This window comes from Orcinus orca, chromosome X (assembly GCF_937001465.1).
Source record: "Orcinus orca chromosome X, mOrcOrc1.1, whole genome shotgun sequence".
In the NCBI taxonomy this organism is placed as follows: Eukaryota; Metazoa; Chordata; class Mammalia; order Artiodactyla; family Delphinidae; genus Orcinus; species Orcinus orca.
In genome coordinates, this window is record NC_064580.1 from 9557004 (window position 1) to 9579461 (window position 22458).

A 22458-nucleotide genomic window follows, 5' to 3' on the forward strand; every position below is an offset into this window, starting at 1 on the left:
GGGTCAGAGAGATCAAGGGCCAGGCATCTAGGGCCTCACTGGGCATTGGAGGAGTGCAGCTTTAGCTCCAAGGACAATGGAGAGCTGTTGCAGAGTTCGGATCAGACAACTAACCTTATCTGACCCACGTTTAAAACTCATCGGTAGTACATTGAGAATAGATTGTGGCGTAAAAATAAAAGATTTCTCTTTTTTAAATATGCTGCCTTACTTATATGACGAGGTTGCTATGAGACTCAGATGCAAAAGCGCTTTCAAAATTCCCAAGCACAGTGCAGACCCAAAGTATAATTATTTTACACAAACAATAGGGGGTTCAAAAGCCAAGGCCCTTCTTGCCTCCTCTGATCATGAGTAGTACCCCGTTCATGAAATTAAACCAGTCTATCTATAAGAAGCTAAAGGAAAATTGATTCTATTTATTTTTAAAATAATGGAATTTTGTGCCTGAGTTTCAAGTCATTTAGATTTTTCAGATTGCTACTGATTTTATGTTTAATTTTTGAAAGACATGCCTTTAAAAAAAAAACTGGAAGTACTAGGCTTGAATACTGAAGACTTTAAATACAGCGACAGACCAGGATAGGAGCAGAAGTCTGGGAACTTTAAACCTATTTTGTTTTCTCTAATCCCCTTGGAGAGCTAGAAGCGGGCTGGCCAGATCCTCCAACATTTCGGGGGTGGCATCTTTTCTTTGCGGTGGCCCTCCCATCAGGTGAACGCCTCTGGGTGGGAGAACACACTTTGTGCAGACATCTGACCTTCATATAGTCTGGGAAGAAATTTTAAAGGATTTTGGAGAAGAGGCCTTGAGTCTCCAAGAGAAAGACAAGAAAAAGGGGCCCGAGGAAGCCAGAACCTCCCGGGAGATAAAACTGAGTTAATGAAGAGGGGCGATTATCCCAGATAATTACGTAAAAGAGAAGGCTAGGAGTTCTAAATGGCTGCAACTTGGAGTTTACTCTGCCTAAGGTATGTGTTTATATTTTTGTGTTTTGGTTTTTGTCTTTTGAGTAAGGTTTTTTCCATCTTCACCCACCGCTGAATTTGAGAAAGCGGCTGCTCTGCCTGCCAGACCCCCGTTCTCGTCTCTTCCTCTTCCTTTAGATTCGGAACCCATTCCTATTAGTCTCCACGCTGCTGGCTCCTGGGACCCTCATGCCCGTCTAGTGAGAAGCAGCTGTGTGTTATGCCCTCCCCCCCCACCCCCAATGCCTCCGGTTCTTATTTTCTTATTTCTCCGACTCCCTCCTGGTGCTGCTGTCCAAAGACACACCTTCCCAGCCAGCCCAGCTGTCACGTCTCGCTCCAGAGGTTCGGGGGAAGCAGTGGGAACTGTGCGCTCTCCAAATCCAGCCCGCCGCGCTGGGCGTCCTCCTCCCCTTCCCCTTCAATAAAGATCCAGCCTCGACCATCCCCGCTCCTTCCCGATCGCTAGTTTTGTTTATGGAACACGCCGAGGCATTGGGCAATCTGCGGTGGCCCGGCTCTCGCTAGGTTTGGGGAGGGAGGGGGCAGCGTTCACGGCCCCGGTGTGTCCGAGACGGTTAGATCAGATCTTTCGGATCCGGAGGCACACGCAGCGGGTGACAGGAGAGCCCCCCCCCGCCCCCGCGGGTTGGGGGTGGGGAGAGGAGAAGGGACTCGGCTCGGGGAAGGAGGCAGGGAGGCAGCTGCAGTGCCGGGAGGGGTGCGCGCGCGTGTGCCGGGCTCGCCCGCCGCCTCTCGGCTCAGTCTGCGCTCTTCGGCACGCGGGGAGCAGAAGCAGCGCCCAGCGTCCGGGCCTCGCCTGCCCCGGGCGCCCGGCCGTCCCCGGGCCGCGCTCCCCGCCCCCGCCCCTCGCCCCCGGCCCGGCCCCCTCTCCATTGAGTTTTCCCGACACCGGCGCCCATCAATGGTCCTGTCCGGGGATGCACACGCAGCCCGCGGCCGGAGGGGGGTAGCAGCCGCCGCCTCCAGGTGCGGGCTCTCCGGGGCCGCCGCCGCCACCCGCTGTCGCCGCCACTCGAGCCCCGGGGCGCGCTGAGGTCCCGGCCGGCCATGCGGTTGCCGAGGCTGCCGCTGCTGCTGGCGTGACAAGGGGCGACGGAGCCGCCGCGCTCGGGGTCCCCGGCTGCCTGCATGGATGTCTTCAGCTTTGTGAAGATTGCAAAGCTCTCGAGGTAGGGGCCGCGCCGGTTCACGTGCACCCAGGGGCCCCCGCCGCGGGCAACTTGGTGCTTTATTTTTCGGGAGCCTCGGGGAGACGCCAAAGACGGAGAGAGCAGCTGGGCTTAAGCTAGGACTGAAGCGAGGTGGCCAGGGGCTGCCGCGTTCAACTTCTCTCTCACTGGCTGGTGGGGCTTGTGTAGCCACGGCTGTAGACCACACACACAGATACACACGCCCTCACGCACAGAGCAGTATTCACGAGTTTGTTTTCCCTTAGGAAAAGCCCCAGTGGCGCTTGGGGTCACATGTATAATTCAGGGCTAAGAAGATGGTTGTAATCGCTCCTGCTAGGAAAAGCCCGAAGTGCTTAGAGCTTGGGTTCCTGCTTTCCAAGCGGCAGTGACCAAAAGCGACCCCCTGCCCCCACCCCTAAATTGGGCCTCCACACCCCCAAAAAGTCAGCTTGGAGGTTGACCCAGGTAACCTGTCAGGTGTTCCCAGCAGTGACCTAGATGCTGAAGTCATGGAGACAGAAGAGAAAGACCTTTAGCCTTTCTTTGGGTGACTATGTAGTTCTAAGCCTGGAGAGATTTCGACATTTGCTTCCAAGTGGCCATGTTGTTGAAACGGAAGAAAAATCATCAATTCAGGCAGATTTGTCGGGCAGTGCTGATAAAGGAGGAACATTTCCACTCTTTGGGTGCCTAGGTTTTACCTGGTCAGAGCATTCCTCCTAGGTCTCCTGCCCTGCTTAGCTTCCAAAGACTTAAGCAGCCCCAGGAAGTAGGTCCATGCTTCTTGCAGCGTGGCATTCAGTGGCAAGAGCCAGGTGTGAGAAGTCTTAGAAGACATGCCCCATCTTCTCTGCCCAAGTCCCTGGAAGCACTGGCTTTCTTCCCCCTGAGCTCTTGACAGCAGCTACTACCTCGACCTTAGGAGGGAGACCGACCTTAGGAGGGAGACCGACCTTAGGAGGGAGACCGCAGAGGTCTTCAGGGCACACTTTAGACTTGCTTGCAGTCGTGAGAGAATAATTAGTGTTAGGGTGGGACGTGTTGATTGCATGAGGCAAGAGTGAGTAGTGTCAGATAGCCCAAGTCAGAAATGTATGTTGACTTTGCTAAATTACGTTTGGGCCATTTCAGAAACATTGATTTTGGATGTTGCCATTCAGATGGGCCTGTCTCCAACATCCACAGGTCTTTATTTGTTCTTCTTGCCCATCTCCACCTTTCTTCTCTACTCACACGGGTGTGTCTTAACGTTACAAGCAGATTTCCCAGGGAGAGGGCCCCAGCGTAACTTAGTCTTGGAAGACGTGAGGTATACAGTTGATGGGTAAGTATGTCCACCCACCAAGAGGTATTGCCCTGCATCAGAAGACTAGTAAGTTGGGCGGTGGATGACTGTAGTGTGGCAAATTGTTTGATTTCACATCTATATCATTGAGGGCTGTGGCTTCACACCTCTTTTCTATTAACTTCCTGCACACTGCTGCCTATGGCTGGATTATAAACAGCTGTCAAATCATGAACCATGGATGGGAAACGGCTGTGAGCAATAGTTTAGCAGTTGCGGATGGACAGAGAGCTTGCCCAAGGGAAAGAGAGGTTCAACCAATATAGTATAGTTCAAAGTAACCAAGATAGATGTCGGTTGCCTCAAATGCTAAAAACGTTAAGATTAACAAAACATCTAGAGCCTAGATTTCGTCCTTAAACTTTGGAGCTTGGGAGAAGACAGTGCTGTGTATCAGTGAAAAGATGTTTTATGCTCTTTTACAATTCTAGGATGCCCTCGTGATATTCACAAATCTGAGTTGTTGCAAACCCAAGCCAGGCTGTGAGGGATTAGTATCTTATTTTAAAGAGAGGTTAAAATTTAGTAAATGAGTGTGAATTTCACTTTCTATCCTTAATGTGATCCAAATAGAGTGTTTATTCTAAAGAGAGAAGCTGCACATGTTCTGAGCTTATGTGCCGATTAAGAAATCTCCCTTCCTTAAGAATTCTTCTTGTTTCTCAGTGTGAGCTCAACGATTGTCCCCAAGCTGAGATAGAAACACCTTTGGAGGGTCATCAGCATGCAGAAACACATGTTTGCAGCTGCTTGTTTCTGCTCTTGAAGGAATAAAGTCTTGTGTGTGTGTTTTAAACACCGTTACAGAAATCAAGTTCTTTTCTCAAAGGTGAAGTATAAAAGTGCTAACACTGCAGGATTTTCCTGATTTCAGAATGGATAATCTTCCTAAAGGATTTAGCTTTGATCAGCGTGGTTACTTGAGTGCTTAAAATTCTCCTGGTTTAGAGGTGAACGCACACGTTATCCCAGGCCTTAGCCTTGCCTTTGGCTCCTAAGCGAGTTGAACTCGAGTTTCTAAATGTTAATTCAGAAAGCATTTGCTGTCTGATATTTGCTAACTGTCCCACCGGTGAGTAAAGAAAGTGGTAATTACAGAGAATTCCAAGAGAAAATTAATCCACACTGGAATAAATAAACAGCATGTTTTGACTTTCAAAGGACCTACATTTAACCACTTGTTACCAGAATCTATGCTCTTTTAATTATGTGAAAAGTCGGAATTCAAATTGCCCCTCAAGAATCCAGTTACATCTTATAACCATCATTTAAAAAAAGAAAAGAAAAAAAAAAAAGCCTGCCAAGCATTGGAATAGCTGGCAGGTTGGGACCCTTTACATCATCTTTTTGAGTTGTGACCCTTGATCGCATCCATTGTGGGTGGCACAATGTGTCATGGTTCTATCTGGAGATGATTTTTTCCTTGTTCTTTTAATTTTCTGGTTATTAAACTGCTTGATACATGCAATTTTACTTCACTGTTTCCTTGGTAACAGTTATATATGATTTTCCATCCTTGTAGATGAGAGCATTACAAAATAGGCATATATTTTTATTGTTACTGTTCTTTGTATCGACTGTTTCATCTGTAAAGCAGATGCACTCTTTGAAATGTTTATAGAAGAATGCAGTTCAGTAGAAAAACATATGATTATGCCCCCTTTGCCTGAGGGAAGAAATTTGAGACCCCAAACTCATAGGGGTGCTATTAAACTGAGCAGTGCGTTCATGGATTGAAAAAATGAAGATTTCTTTAAGCAAAATGCCACACTTTGAGATAATGATTTGGTCCGAATTATTAATGTGAAGATTATTTCTCATAGTATTAGGTAAATTTGGGGGCTGCTTTATTTTACATTGTCTTAACAGTTGTATGGGTTTTGTGGTATATAGCAGTGACAAATAATACAGTGTGCTAATTTTGTTCCAAGTATACATTTGAGGAAGAAAAAAATATATATACATATATATATATATAGTTTCCTCAGATTTTATGTAAAACCTTTTTAGAGACTACTAAACTTTTTTTTACCTTTACCTCATTCAGAATTAAATATTTCCTAGGGAAAAAAGGAAGTTAAAGAAGCAATGCAAAGATCAGATTTTTCCCATCTCCCTTTTTACCCAAGTAATTGCATTAATGTTGCTGATAATAGTGACTGGAGGCTAGCAACGAAAAACTCCCAAAGACTCTGGATTTGAATTTTATTAAAAATGCTACTTGCTCATCGTCTGAGTCCTTTCTGAGTTCTCCTGATTTTCGTGGCTGTCATGAGGTGAAATGATGAACAGTTTCATAACAGAACTAGATTCCTGTTTTAGGAATATTTAACTCTACTTTCCCGGGGGTTGCTAGTTTGCAGCTGTGAAAGTCTAGTCGTTAGCTGTACTGGGGAAGATGTCTAGTTCAGGCTATGTACCATTTCAAGCATCACTCTCTTTCTCTTTGGGACAAGTGAATTTACCTTCTTGCTATCAGAATTTGATATAGATTGTCAGATGAAGTGAAACTTACTTGTAATTTAAAAGCATGACCTGGAAATTCTCACTTTCTGCTTATGAACTTGCCACCTGTTCGTTCTCTCTCTCTGACTTTCTCCCTCTATTACTGAAGTATAGTTGATTTACAATGTTATATTAGTTTCAGGTGTACAGCATCGTGTTTCAGTATTTTTACAGATTATACTCCATTAAAAGTTATTACAAGATGATGGCTATAACTCCCTGTGCTATACAATATATCTTTGTTGCCTATTTTATACATAGTAGTTTGTATCTCTTAATCCCCTATACCTATCCTGCTGCCCCTTCCCTCTCTCCACTGGTAACCACTAGTTTGTTTTCTATATCTGTGGGTCTTTTTCTGTTTTGCTTTATACATTCATTTGTTTTAATTTTTTAGATTCCACATATAAATGATATCATACAGTGTTTGTCTTTCTATGTCTGACTTAGCATAATATTCTCTAGGTCCATGAACTTTGCTGCAAATGGCAGAATTTCATTCTTTTTTATGGCTGAGTAATATTCCATCGTATATGTATACCACATCTTCTTTCTCTATCCATTCATCTGTTGATAGACACTTGGGTCGCTTCCATATCTTGGCTATTGTAAATAGTGCTGCTATGAACATTGGGGAGCATGTATCTTTTTGAGTTAGTGTTATCAGTTTTTTTTGCAGATATATATCCAGCAATGGAATTGCTGGATCATGTGGTAGTTCTATTTTTAATTTTTGACGGAACCTCCATAGTGTTTTCCATAGTGGCTGCACCAATTTACATTCCCACCAACAGTGTAGGAGGGTTCCCTTTTCTCCACGTCGTTGCCAACATTTGTTATTTGTAGACTTTTTGATGACAGCCATTCTGATGGGTGTGAGGTGATATCTCATTGTTGTTTTGATTTGCATTTCTCTAATAATTACATACACACACAGACTTCAACTTTATTATTCCATTTGGAGTTTGCATGGATGTTTAACTATGAGAGAATATCCATTATTGGTGAACTAGAAATTTATCTTTAAGGAATGGACTTAAACCCACTAATTTCATATTTTGCTCAATGAGAAAAATAAGGAGCATTTTTTAGTTTGTTGAGAAATACAGTCCTTAAATCTCCCACTCTTACCATCAAATAATCTTGAACTTTGAAAGCTAGTCATAGCAAGGAAAGAAAATTATTAATACCTTAAACCATGGATTGGCAAACTATGGCCTGTGGGCCAGATCTGGCTTGCTGAGTGTTTTCATATAGCCTGTGAACTAGGAATGGTTTTAAATTTTCTTTTAAATTTTTAAATGGTTTAAAAAAACCAAAATAAGAATAATATGGAATTAAAATGTCAGTGTCCATAAATAAAGTTTTATTGGAACACAACTATCTGTGTTCATGAATTTGCTGGTTGTCTACGGCTGCATTTGCTCTACAACAGTTTTTTGTTTGTTTGTTTTGGCCACGCTGCTCAGTCTGCAGGATCTTAGCTCCCCCAGCGATTGAACCCGGGTCACGGCAGTGAAAGCGCTGAGTCCTAAACACTGGACCGCCAGGGAATTCCCTACAACGGCGAAGTTGAATAGGTGCTCCAGAGACCTTATGGCCGGCAAAGCCTGAAATATTTACTATCTGGCCCTTTACAGAAACAGTTTGCTGACTCCTGGGTGAAACAGTGCCTTTGCCTATTTTCTCTTCTTTATATTATCAGCACGTGTGTGTGGGCAGAAGCATAAGCAAATACACAGTGTCAAAGATCAGCAAAGCCAGATACTAAAGTGGTGAGTATTATTACCTTAGTAATATACTAAGTAATATACTAATATACTATTGTAATATACTATTACAATAGGGAAAAGAGGCTGGTGTGAACATGACTTCCAATTGTACACAGGCGACTGGGCATTTTAAAGGAAGAATGAGGGAATAGGGAGGGAGAGCGCTGGGGCTCAGTACAGGCAAGGAACTGAAAAATTACAAAAAGCAAGAAGGGGGCTGGTCCATGTGAAACCCATCTAGCTTTGTTAACTGGCTGTTACCGAAGTTAGACTCCTGCCGTCCCACAGAGACTGGGAGACAGGGGCCCCATCTTCAGGTGTGGACTGGAATAGTCACTTCTTTGGTAGCCTTGAATTTTCTCCAACAGGCACTTTCAGGGGAGTTGGAGTCATTGTAGGGATGTAGCCTTGCGCTGTAAGAAACTAAGTTACTGTTTGTCCCGGTCTTTAAAGGCCAAGGTTGAGGCATAGTTGAGGGAGAGCTCAGAGGAGCCTGGCTAGAGTTTGTTTTAAGGAGAGAAACTTTGTCAACACTTATTAAATTTAGCATATTAAATACGTGCATTCACCAGTGTACATTCACCGTTAATGTAGCCCTTATCTTTATTAAACTTCTGATCTCAAATTACTTACTTAACTGTAGGGACACTGACCGTCAGAAGTGCACATAATTGCCCTAGTGGTATTCGTTGCACTGGGGACAACTTTGTATGCTTATTCTTTGGTCACTAAGTTGACCCACTGTCTTTGGGCTGGAGAGATACTTGTTAGAGTGATACTTGCCTTCCATAAGCCTTTCACCTTCTAGTTTGACATGGATGGAAAAAGAATGGGCAACGGTACTTGTATGGCCTCAACCGACGTGCGCGGAGAGCTGATAAGTCCACAGGAGAAGGCCTGGTATTTCCTTACCGTACACTTGAGCCACCCGCTCCTAATTGTTCATGACTTTCATTAATCTTTTTCCACATGGAAAGAAAACTAGATAAGTGGATTTACTTGTAGACAGAGGACTTGAGGTAGGCTGTATTAATTTGCAGTTGAGTTTAACCCGACTTTCTTATGATTTGATTGAGAGCATTGTAATGAAAAGCTAGGCTGCCTTTAGTTCTTTTTTTGTAATTTTCAAATTTTTTTCTATTCCATTATGGTTTATTACAGGATATTGAATATAGTTCCCTGTGCTCTACAGTAGGACTTGGTTGTTTATCCATTGTATATATAATACTTTGCATTGGCCAGTCCCAAACTCCCAATCCATCCCTCCCCGGCCCCCACTCCTGAAATAATGCCATTTGCACCTACATGGATGGACCTAGAGATTATCATACTGAGCTAATAAGTCAGTCAGAAAGAGAAAGACAAATATCGTATGAGATCACTTATATGCCTTTAGTTCTTTATAGCAAAGGCATACCCAAAGTATGCAACCTTGCTTCTGAACAATTTAGGTCATTATGTACTTAAGCTGTGAAAAGTATCTTGAAGAAACCTAAGCCTTAGTTTTAGATAACAAAGTTAACATTGCCATTTTTTCCTGGCAAAGAGATGAGAGGGTTTCCTCCTGCACTTTTGTTTTAGAAATGCATTTTCAAGTATGGTTACAGAATTTGGCATACAATGAATACTCTATACTAAGTAATAAGTAAGTAAAGTCATGTGCAACCCATTCTAATACTTATTACAAATGAATTATCGTAACTTGTTGAGCCGAACAGTGATCAGGGTCAGTAACTCAGGAGTGGAAAGGAGTGTACAAGTTAAAAATAAATGGCCTTCTCTTAGACTAGCTCTCAGAGAATCAACTATTTTTGTTTTGACATTTGAAGCAGTTTTTTTGTTTTCTATGATTAATGGTTTAAAAGTCATCAACTTGGACTTCTAAGAACTCTGTGTTTTACTGCTATAAGCTCAACAAGCAAAATTAGTATGATGCTACAATGAGTTTTTATAGGTGTCAGTAAGTTTTTATTTTACGAAGTCCTTTTTGAATGATAGGAAAATACTGTTATTTTTATGAAAGAAATGTATCTCAAGTTTGAAAACGAAAAGCAAAGGAAAAGCAATTTCCCTACAATTCCAAATTGCTATAGGGTTTTAATGTTTATTTTGGTTGTTTTCACATGTTTCAAAGATTGTGTGAGATTTGCTTAACTGAAGATAAGGACATGATAATTATCTCACAAAGATGAGCCTTAAAGAACACAATAGTCCAGAGTTTTTCAAATTAATCTTAAAATTCACCCACCGAATGTAGGAAGGAGCATATTTATATATTTAACTGGCACGATTATTTAACTGGTGGAAGATTGCTGTAGTGGAGAGCATGAAGCCATCTGGCCAACTCTAGACTGTTTTACATTGGCTCATACATCTAACCATGGTGAGTTTACAACGGCCCTCTAACTGGAGTGCAGAGTGCTCGTCTCTTAGGAAAATCACAGTCCCATCACCAGTCTTAGGGTCAAGGCAGGGGCAGGGGCAGTCTCAGGGACACAGAGGGTGAAGTCTGGGATTAGTTTTGTCCACCTGCATTATGGCTCAGGGCTCAGGGCATTGCCTCCCTCTGTGGCCTCCCTCTGTGGCCTAGGGCACAGGTTGGCACGCTCTAGTCCACCTGATATGTTTACTTCTATTTTCATTTACTCATTTCCTGCCAGTTTTTGTAAATAAGGTTTTATTGGAACACAGCCATGCTCATTTGCTTCCGTGTTGTCTGTGGCTGCTTTTGGCAGAGTTGAATGGTAATGACAGAGACCACGCGGCTTACAAGACCTACAATATTTGCTCTCGGCCTTTGACAGGAGCATTTTACTCTTCTTCCTTGAGCTCTCTGCCCAGGACTCAAGTTCCCCTTTGTGGCTAGAGCCGTACCCTGGGTGTCTGCCTGCTTTGCTAGGAGGTGGAAAGGGAGTTGTGCCTGGGGAGACACCCCGCACCCAGCCAGCCCTGCCCGCCCACTCTGGGGTCTTTACCTGTTGTTAGCACTTACTATACGACTTGGAGGTGAATTTAGAAGCTTTCTAAAGTGCAGATCTGATCCTCTCTATCTCTTTGCTCCTTAATGCCCCTAGGGGAAAATCCACAGTCTTTATCTCCGCCCTTTTGGGGTTGGCCCCCCGTTTCCTTTGGGTGTCTTATTTTTGGAAAGTTGTCATTTTGCCCTAGCCTTAATTAACTTCCTTTTCAACCCCCAAACACACAGGTGCACACACACATACACCCCCTACCTCTAACTATATTGAACTTTTTTAGGAGTCCTAAATGGTGTCACACCTCTGAGCCTTTAAATATACTCGTCATTTTGTCTGGAACAATCTTTACCTTGCCCCCTTTTTACCTAGAAAACGACCATTTGTCTTTTCTCTTTAAGTTTGTAATCTATGCTTGTTCCATGTAGCCTTTCCAACTCCCCAATCCTGGGTTAAATGGCTTGATTAGCATCTTTTGTTAGTTAAAATAATCTAACTGCTTTAGCAGATTAACCCCTCAATTTGAGAATAAGTGGTTTATTTCTTGATCACTTGGAGCCCCTAATAGGGCTTCCTGATGGATTGAGGGAGCTCTGCTGCACACACTCAGAGCTCCCAGAAGATGGAGGCTCTCTCCTCTTCAGTATGCGATTCAAGGGTGCCCTGCCCACCAAGGTTCAGCTGACAGATGAGGGGAGAGAAATGGGAGAAGACTGGATGGGAGGTTTTGAAGGACCATGCCTGGAATTGAAGTACATCTTTCTACCCACACTTCATTAACTGGAACCCTGGGCATATCTAAAAGTGAGAGTGTCTAGGAAATTTAGTCTAGCTGTGTACCGAGTCTCTGCTAGGCATCATGTGCCCTAACTTTATCATAGCATTTATTCACTGTGGTAGATTGCACTTTTGTTCCCAATTCTTAAACCTTCCCTGAATCCAAGCCTTTTCTATGTGACATTACAGTTCCTCCTGTTAGAGGTGGAGTGTCCTTCCCTGACCTATTGCTGTTGGGCTTGTGACTTACTTTGGCCAATAGAACACAGGCAGGAGTCAGAGCATCAGCTTGGGTAGAAGGCCTTAAGAGGCAGTGTGCATTTCTTTTCTGCTTATAACATTACTGTATGAAGAACTGCCTGGGTTGGCCTGCTGGTTCCAGAAGCTAGATTCATGGCACAGCATCATCCTGAAAACCTGTGATCATGAAAACAGGTACGTATTATTGGATGACACTGAGTTTTGGGGAGGTTTGTTATGCAGCATTATCATGGCAGTAGTTGACTGGTACATATGATATTACAATTGAGTCCAGTTTGCCACTGTATCTCTTTTATGAGCTCTTTGAGGGCAAGCCCCCTAAAGGGGGCTTTTATTTATTTATTTTTTGCGGTACACGGGCCTCTCACTGTTGTGGCCTCTCCCATTGCGGAGCACAGGCTCCGGACGCGCAGGCTCAGCGGCCATGGCTCACGGGCCCAAGCGCTCTGCGGCATGTGGGATCTTCCCGGACCGGGGCACGAACCCGCGTCCCCTGCATCGGCAGGTGGACTCTCAAGCACTGCGCCACCAGGGAAGCCCCAAAGGGGGCTTTTACTAAACTTCTTGGTTCAGAGTACATATTGAGAAAGTATTTGGTGAATTATGAATGAATCAGAGTGAAAGCATGCTGTATTCCTCATGAAGTCAAGTATTGATTATCACAGATATGCCTGCTTCTGTACTTCATTCAGCAGATCGGACTGCTCCTGATTTTTAGGATCTGATGTCAATGCTCATTCATTGTGCCTGTTGGACACTTGGCAGTGAACCACTGCCTAACCCTGCAGGTTGGGACCCAGCCCTCCATCTGAGCCTGGATCCTCAACAGTCTCACATTTGTTTTCTTTCCCTTTCTTCTAGTCCTGAATATCCTAGTCTTGTCCAGTTATACACATTGTTTCTCTACTGCTAGGGAAGAATTGTACACAATATTTGTAACATACTTAAAGATTTGATAATGAGAGTTTTAGGTACTTAAATGTGATAGTAAAGAATCCATGACAAAGACCTACTGTACCTACCGTATGGCACAGGGAACTATAGTCAGTGTTTTGTAATAAGCTATAAGGGAAAAGAACCTGAAAAAGAATATATATATACATATATATATATATGTGTATATATATATATATATATGTATATATATATAACTGAATCACTGTGCTTTACACCTGAAACTAACAGGACATTGTAAATCAACTATACTTCAGTTAAAAAAAACAAAACAAAATGTGATCAGGGTATCTTGCATACAGTGTATTTGGAAAAGGAAATAAAGAACTAGCAAGTGGAATCGTCACTATACTGAAGGAAAGGCATTGTCTTGTTGAAGTGCACATATTTGACCTAGGGTTAGGTTTTATATTGCTCTTTTCAAATATACTGAATGATGAGAAGTTGGCTGAAAAATTAACATGAAATGCAGTATGGCTGTGGGGAAAAAGAACAGGACTGGCTCTATATGCAGTGACATCCAAAGATCTCTCATATATTTATTGTTACGTGAAAATAGTAAGGTACAAAGCTGTATAAAAAGGCAGGGGAATTTAATGTATATATTTACTGTGTTTGCATAAGAATGACCAGAAGGATACACAAAAAACTAAGAACAGTATTTAACTCTGTAAAGTAGGGCTACAGGGGATTATGGGTGAGAGGGACCGGGTAGATAGGAGACACGGGTGGGTTCCCATGTCCCCATCCACACATTATATTTTTATTTTCTTTTGATTTTTGAGCCCTAGGATTATATTATTAACAAATTTGAATTTCGAAAAAGTGAGATAGGGTACCCACATAAATCCAAGAGTCCAAATAATATCAATAGGATTTTAACATGATTTTTCTGATTATAGAAGATAACTTTATTGTAAAAAGTTTTTGAGAATATAGAATATATAAAGGAAAAAAATATATATATATAAATATTTGAAATTATACCAGCCAGATATAATCACTGTTGTCTATTTTCTTTAACCTTTCCATCTATTTTACATAGTTAATATCCTGTATACACAATTCTATACTTAAATTTTTAAAAATATTATATTCTTATATCATTAAAATGTTTTTATAAATATGAAATAAACAGCCATATATACTACAGTTTACTGAATGACTTCCTATTTAATTAAAATTTAGATCCTTTCCAGTGTTTTGCTTTGGATAATAATGTAATGAATATCTTTACAGTGAAGTCTTTGGATTTCTTGAGCATACTTTTTATGATAATAATAGCATACTGAGTATTTCAAAACTCATAAAAGTCACAAGGTAATTTGAGATGCCATTAAAATGATATTTAAATTTTATGCTAAAATTGTGGGCATTCTGGTTCCTCAAAGGTATTAAAGTTGACAAGCAGCATTTGTCATAGAAGTTAACCTAATGAGAAAATTTGAGGCATTTGGGGATGGAAGGCTTGATTAATGGTGGTAGGAACTTCAGTAGATTTCCAGCAAGTCAGATCTCTGTTTCTTCACATTTGTATAATGGGGAAATTACGTGATATTCCCTCTAAATTTAATTTATTTCTAAACTTCCATAATTTTACCATAGAATAAGCAAATTCTAAGAAATGCATCTATAAGAACATAGATTAAGATAGCGTGAAACGCTATGCAGCTATAAAAAATAAAGAACAAGGGAACACTCTATGCAGTTGTATAGAACCATCTCCAGGAAGTATTTATTAAGTGAACATAGAAAATTACACAACAGTACAGTTGTATTTACATTAAAAAATACTGAAAGGATACATAAGAAACTAATAAAAGTGTTATTAGATTGGGGGAGCTGGTGGGGGGAGAAAGTTTACTGAGACAAAAGAACAAAAATTAGGTAAACATGATCTCCCAAAATGTGATAAAATGTTGAAAAATCTGCCCTGGATGAAAAGTTAAATTGCTGACTCAAACAGTTTTAACCTGTAATTAGTTTTCTCTGTTTACGATGAATGAAGCATAAGAGATGGTTTACTATATTAAGGATATATATCAACAAGGTGTAACAGAAATTTCAGATACATAAAATTTTAATAGCAATTTTTGTTAGCAAATTAAGATAAAACTGGAAAAATCATATCATTATAAAAATGATCTCTTGCTTTTTTTTGTATAGAATTGAGTACTCTGACGCAAAATTCCTTCAGTTTTTAATATCTAGATAGGTCTTTCTCTGATAGGAATATAAACAGAAAAAATATTTTTCGTTTGGCTCCCACCACCCAACAAAGAATAGTATAAGTTTTTTAACCTTAAATTTTATTACATTTTGACAGCAATCCTAAAAATTGTATTCTCTGACTATCTTCTGTTCACCAAAGAGGACAACTTGGTGTTTTTGGAGAACCATGTTCTGGGGATATATTGATGGATGTTTCCATTAGGACTGTAATTTGATTATGATGCCATTAGTTCATAATTTGGCTTTCCGGTTGAGATCATGTTGACAGGCTGAAGAATAGAGTGCTATTTAACTAAGTTGATGAAACACGCGTAGGCGGCAATAAAGTGCCTGGTGCCTCTCTACTGTTTACTCCTTTCGTTTATGTCACTCTGGTACTGATGTGGTCATGTATAACTCCATAAACTTCCATTTCTCTGGAATATAGTGATATGTTTAATCAGAGTCTGGCCATTATAGGTATATGTGGTAACATTTTTAAAAGATCATCTAAACACAAGAAGATACATGCATAAAACTATACTGGGCATAACTCAGTTTTAATGCTGACCTAGAAGTCATTTTAAATTTTTTCTGTGTCCTAGGTCAGGGATCAGGGGTTGGCATACTGCAGCCTATGGGCCAAGTCCAACCCTTGCAGCCTGTGTTTGTATAAAGCCAAAAATGGTTTTTACATTTTTAAATGGTTCCCCAAATCAAAAGAAGAATAATATTTCATGACACGTGAAAATTATATGAAATTCAAATTTGTGTCCATAAATAAAGTTTTATTGGCACACAGCCACACCCATTATGTGTTGTCTATGGCTGCTTTCTCGATATGGTGGGAGAGTTGAGTCATTGCTACAGAGACCAGATGACTCACAAAGCTGAAAACAGGTGCCCCTCTATAGAAAGTTTGCTGACTCCTGTCCTATGTCATCAAATATCATTAAAAGTAGCTCTTGATGGAAAGACAATCACAAATGAATATGTAGATACAGATTTAGATATATAAATATTTTTATCTTTCCGGGCTTTTTTTGAAATTCTGCATAAAGGAGAAATTAGATAATATCACTTTGCACTTACAGATGATTCTCTGTATAAATGTTCCTACTGTGAACAGTATTTTCTCTTCCCAAATAGATTTTAAACAAATTGAATAGGAATTGTGTTGTAAATGTTTATATACTCCTGCCGTGCTTGCTTTCTTTCCCACAAAGAAGATGTAATAACCCCTACATGCTACGTAGTAAAGGATTCAAAGCAAAAGGGTGATAAACTCTTTCCCCTTTGTCCACTGGTTGCTTTACTATGATGGGTGGATGCTTTGAAGGGAAGTGTAGAAACCACACTGGAAAAGTAGGCTTGCTTAGAGGAAGAAGAAACAGAAGAGGATGTGGCTCCCCTGGGCCAGCCCTACAGGGTTATCCTACCATGTCTACTTCCTAGGAGGTGGATATCAAAACTCCACTACACCATGGGTAGCTTATTTAGGGACATCTATTTTTAGTACTTCATGTATAACCTAAATAGCTTCTATGTTTTAAGGTTAAAAAATGTCATCCTTTTAATGCTTTCTTATTATGAGTTTATTGGTTAGGATATTTTAGCTACAAGTAAAGGAAAGCTTGGTTAACTCTGGCTTAAACAATATATTCCTAGAGGAAGTTGGTTCCTGGATTGGGCTCCATTGACTCAAACTCTGTCCTTCTTTGTGATTCACCAGCTTTGTGCTTATTACCTTATGGTGTAAAGTGGTTGCCACAGCTCCAGGCATCACATCATCATATGACTGGCTTCAGAGTCAGGAAACAGGGCGTGGCTGGAGTACTGTGAGCATTTTCCGTGTGTGGCTTTTTTTTTTTTTTTTTTTTTAAATAATGGAGGAACGTCTTTTGCAGAAGCTGAGGATCTTCCCTTAGAGTCTCCCTGACTAGAATGGATCACATGGCCACATCTAGCTAAGGGCAATGAGATGTTCATTTCTGGCTCACCTTCCCAGAGATCCTAATGCTCAGAATTAGGGTTCTAGGAGCATGGAGAAAGAAGGGAAAAGAAGTTGAGGAAGCAATCAACATGTAGTTCTTCTCCAGTATTTTCTCTTTTATTCAGAGTTGCACTTGGAGAACAGCAACAAGGCTACTGTTTCCAGAATAAACACTTGAATTTTGGAGGTAGCTAACAAGTGTCAATGTGGACACTATACTCATATTCCAGTAGAAATATATGACCCTTGCTGCTTTATGATCAAATTCAAAGTGTGTTCGTTAAGATGCTGTCATCAGCAAGCAATAGAAAACACAACTAACATAGCTTAAAGAGGAGGCCAATTTATTCTCTCACATAAGAAATTCAGAGGTAGGGCCGTTTTAGGGTTTGTTAACTGGATTCCAGGGCTCTGGGTTTTGTTGTTTTTCTCATGTGCCATCTCAGCATATAGACTGTACCTCCTGTGGTTGCAAAGTGACTGCAATAGCTCCAGCTATCATATCTTCACACAAAAAAAGGCCAGAGGTGAGAAGGGAGCAGGATATGTTTCTTCCATGCCTCCCTTATTTGAGAATGTGGAAAACTTTCCCCAAAACCTCATAGCAGAGTTCCTTGATCTTGCATTGTCCAGAATTATCATGGTGTCTCATGTCTTTCTTAAATCTTCCTGGTGAAGGGAATCACCGTGGCTGGTTTAGACTCGCAGACATTGGCAAACTATGATCTGTGGACCAAATACAGTCTGCTACCTGTTTATGTAAATAAAGTTTTATTAGAACACAGCCATACCCATTCATTTACGTAGAATTTATGGCTGCGTTTGTACTACAGTGACTGAGTTGAGTAGTTGCAACAGAAACCATATGGCCCACAAAGCTTAAAATATTTAACAAGTGGCCCTTTATGGAGAACGTTTGCTGACCCCTGGTTCTCTGACCAGTGGTTCTCAACCGGGGCGGGGGCAGCTGTTGGGCAATGGTCATGAGGGTTCCAACTGTTTATGGTGTTAGGGGCAGGGGTCCTATGGGCATATAGCAGGAAGGGACCAGGGCTACCAAACATCCTAACATGAGCAAAACAGTTCTGTATAATGAAGAGTTGTCTCACTCAAAATAGCAGTGGCTTCTCTGAATTAAGAGCCAGTTTCTAGTGTGGGAGAGGACCTCAGCTCCCACTACCCCCATCCCACCCCCAGCCCAGCACAGAGCCATCTGATGCCTCTGCAAAACTGAGACTCTGGGAGGAAAGAAGGAGAGGAAATGACTGTTGGTTAGGCCAGCTCTGGAGAACAGAGAGGATTTGCTAAATTGATCTCCAGAAAGGGGTGGTTACATGGATAACTAGTAATTACCCACTGACTCATCGGCTGATGACGGTGGTTGCCCTCATGAGGAACAGCTCACAGGGCCGGAGTTTTCCGTGAGTGGGGTGTGTGCTTCCCTGTGTTCCTTATACGACAGGATTCGAGTTTACACAAACTGAAAAGGTCTTTTCTTTCATGCTGTTCTGTAATGAACACATTATTTCCAAGAAGAATGTATTAATAGTGTGATTGAAAGTAAGTTTGTAAAGATAATTATAAACAATTAAGTAAATTGAAAGTAATTTTTCTTGGTGTTTATGATAAAACCAATTAATTTATTAGGCACTTTTGTTTGGGTATCATTAAAAAGAATTTTACAGTTGTGAATTTCTTATTGTTAATTTCTCATTGATTGGATAATGTGTAATAGTTCATAATAAAAGTGTCTCAGGTGGGAGGGAGGGAGATGCAAGAGGGAAGAGATATGGGAACATATGTATATGTATAACTGATTCACTTTGTTATAAAGCAGAAACTAACACACCATTGTAAAGCAATTATACTCCAATAAAGATGTTAGGGCTTCCCTGGTGGCGCAGTGGTTGAGAGTCCGCCTGCCGATGTAGGGGACACGGGTTCGTGCCCCGGTCTGGGAAGATCCCACATGCCGGGGAGTGGCTGGGCCCGTGAGCCATGGCCACTAGCCTGCGCGTCGGAGCCTGTGCTCCGCAACGGGAGAGGCCACAACAGGGAGAGGCCCGCGTACCGCAAAAAAAAAAAAAAAAAAGATGTTAAAAAAAAAAATGTCTCAGCTAAACTTTTTTTGTATTATCTATAGCCGTAATCACATTAAATGAAGACACGGGGGTAAGTATGAAATATATACTAAGTATTTCCATGAGTAGGTAGGTGTACATGCATACACGTTAAACAGATCTGATGTTTGATGATTGCCTAGAGTATTGAACTACTCTGATTTTTTTAAACCAAAACCGACTGTAAGAAATTTGTTTTCCATTGTTACCTAGTACACACATATACCACACACACATAATTAAAACAGAAGTTTCACTAAGTAATATTGAGTTGGATACAGTCTGTTTCTGTTCTATTTTACCCTTTTTCCTTTTTAAATTCTGCTGATTGCAGCCCACTGATTAGTTTCATGACCCCCTCCCCCAAATAAGTTGCAGTCCATGTTTGAAAAATACTAGGGCTGTGGATGTGTGATTTTCCACCTCCTGAGACTCTTCCCTCTTCTTGGAACGTCACTTCTCTTCCTTTGGGAACTTCCCTTTCCCCACGCCAACCACAATATCCAGGCACGGCTGCTGCTTGTCAGCCCTTGTGACCCAGGCTGAGCCAATGAGAGCTCTCGCCCACCGTTTTTGGAATTGAGCTGGCAAGGAAGGGCTTTGTTCCTCGATGGGGACAACCTTTAAGAATGTAATCCCAGAGCTCCCTGTAGCCATACGTGCCAGTCCCAGAGGACCTCTGGCCAAGAGCCTGAGTCAGCATCTAGTGAGAGGCTGGGAGAAAGGACTCTGGTGGCATCTGAGCTCTGAATTCGGCCATGCCAGGGGCTAGTATACCTTGGTGGGTTTACTTATACAAGCCAATATTTTGTTCTTCCTTCATCTAGTCTAAGATGGTTTCTGTCCTGACAGGGCTTTAAGTAATACACATCAACCAACACAGAAATGGTGAGCCCTGGAAATGGCCATGCATTGATTCCACAACAGGACCTGATGGGCAAAGAATCTTCTTTTGCAATGGGAGTGGCCTGAGCCTGTTGAACCCCACAGCCAATGCTTGCCTCAGTGAGTCAAGCGGTGTGACTGCATTAGAATCTTGTAGATTCTCCCCTATGTGTATGTACATATGTATGTGCATGTGTAGATAGAGAGTGAGAGGGCAAAAATGAGGAGGGGGAGGGAGAAAAGGACGGAGGGTAGATAGGGAGAGATTTATTGAAAAAACATTGATGTTCTCATTAGTGGAGAAATCCATTTCCCCTGTAATTCTGCTTGTACTCTTTTTAGTATCTGTGTAAATGTGACTCCTGAGGACGCCTAAGGCTTGAGGGTGTACTTAGATAGTAAATTAAAAAAGATTTGCTGTTTGAATCGGAGGTTATCGGACTGGACTGCAAGATGAGGAAGTACGTAGAGGTTCCTAATAGTTGTAAACATCCCACCAGAAAAAAATCCTTGTTTCTCACTTGCCTAAATGAGTGCAGTTCACTCTGCGGACACATTGAATCTTCGAGTCTCTGAGGTACGTTCTCCACACTGCTGTCCTGACATCAGTAACACTTGTGATTTTGTTAACTGTTTATTGAAGCATAATAGTCGTGTACAATTAAATCATAAGTGTGTATACTTAGTGAATTTTCACAAACTGCGTACACCCATGTAACAACCACCCAGTTCAAGAGCTAGGATATGACTTGAAGTCCAGTGACCCTCTTTGGGTCCTTTTCCTGAAGTTAGTCACTATCCTGACCTCTATCACCACCAGTTCATTTGGCCTGTCTTTGAACGTAGTATAAACGGTATCATATGAATGTGTCTGGCTATTCGTGTGCAGAGGTCGTCTGCTGTATCCTTGCTGTAGAGTATCCCATTACATGAAGACCCCCAATTGATGTATCCATTCTGCTGTTGATGGCTATTTGGGGAATTTCCAGTTTTTACATTGATCAGAGCTGTCCTGATCATTCTTGTGCCTTCTTAGGATGATCTGATGACAGATTTCTGTTGTGTATATTGCTTGGAGTAGAATTGCTGCCTCTGTAACTATCTTTTATGGTCACCCATGTTTCTCTCTCCTCTTGCTAGACTGTAAATTCCTTGAAAGGAGAGAGGGTCTTATTCACCATTATCTAACCCCTAAGCAGCAGAGAAGCTGTTGTGTAGAAAAGGCATGACTTCTTTTTTTTTAATTTATTTTTTTAAATTGAGGTATAGTTGATTTACAGTGTTGTGTTACTTTCTGCTGTGAAGCAAAGTGACTCAGTTACATATATATATACATTCTTTTTTATATTCTTTTCCATGATGGTTTATCCCAGGACATTGAATATAGTTCCCTGTGCTCTGCAGTGGGACTTTGTTGTCCATCCAAGGCACACACTTCTTAAACACCCCTGCTCTGCATTAAGTGCTCCTGCATTAACCCTATAACATTTAAGCTGGAGCAGGACAGGTTGGCCAGCCTATCTGGATTTAATAAGTTAAGGTAAAGCTACTGTGACAAAATAACTCCAACTTGTGTGATGTCTCTAATACCACAGTCCTTTATGTCTTGCTCTCATAAGGTCTCCAAGTGTTACCGAACGCAAGTTCCTGCGCGCAACGCACAGTGAGGCCAAGCAAACTGAAACGTCGGAGTTTGGAGCAGAGAAAGGTTTATTGCAGGGCCGTGCAAGGAGACGGGTGGCTCATGCCCTCAAAACCTCCAACTCCCTGAAGGGTTTCAGCAAAGCATTTTAAAGGCCATCTGAGGGGGGCAGCATGGTCGGATGTGGCAGACTTCTTGGTGCTGGAATCCTTTGTTCTTGCAGCTGTCCACGTAGGTCAGGTCACCATGTTGCTGTAAATCTCCGAGACAGATGTTATTCTTCGCTCTGCAACATTTTATCTCCATAGGAATGGAAAAGTGTTATACCCTTTAAGGTCAGAGCCTTGAGAATGGGCTATTTTGTATATTTCAGGCTATAGGCAACATTCTTAACTCAAAGCAACAGAATATAAAGGTTAAAGTAAAAGAAACAGATCTAATATGGAGTCAGATTTGTTCTTCCCTATTACACAAGTGGTGATATAGGGACCTAAATTTCCTTCCATCTGTGGATCTGTCATCTCCAGTGTGATCTTCAGTATGTAGCTTCCAAGACATCATGTTTGTGTGCGTAAAGCAGGCTGATTTTGAAAGGAAGGCGGAGCAGACAAGAAGGCACACGCAACCCCTCTGCTCTCATCTGTAGGTCAGAACACATTCTGAGGCTGATCTAACCACGTGAGACACTGGGAATTGTAGTGTCATGGGTCTCATGAAGAGGAGAAACAGGTTTGGTGATCAGCTGGCCAGTCTCTGCCACAGAGTCACTTCTGAAATTGCAAGAGCATTCTCACTGTTCTTACCCCTTCATACTTAACTGAGAGCTCCCTGTCTTCTCAGTACTTTGTCCTCATCC

The 22458-nt window shown here is 41.7% G+C and overlaps 1 protein-coding gene across 4 annotated transcripts in view; it reads left to right on the top strand.

Moving 5' to 3' along the window:
- Positions 1 to 639: 639 nt before the first annotated feature.
- The window catches only part of FRMPD4 (FERM and PDZ domain containing 4), a 542080-nt gene continuing 520261 nt past the window's right edge, over positions 640 to 22458 (top strand). For 2 of the 4 annotated variants that reach the window (XM_049704909.1, XM_049704910.1), the window contains exon 1: positions 1854 to 2162. In XM_049704909.1, coding sequence (XP_049560866.1) covers positions 2122 to 2162 — 41 coding nt within the window. In that variant the 5' untranslated portion in view covers positions 1854 to 2121. Of the gene's footprint in view, positions 973 to 1817; positions 2163 to 22458 lie in introns of those variants that run through there. The other 2 variants (XM_033415080.2, XM_049704911.1) reach the window with 2 other exon arrangements.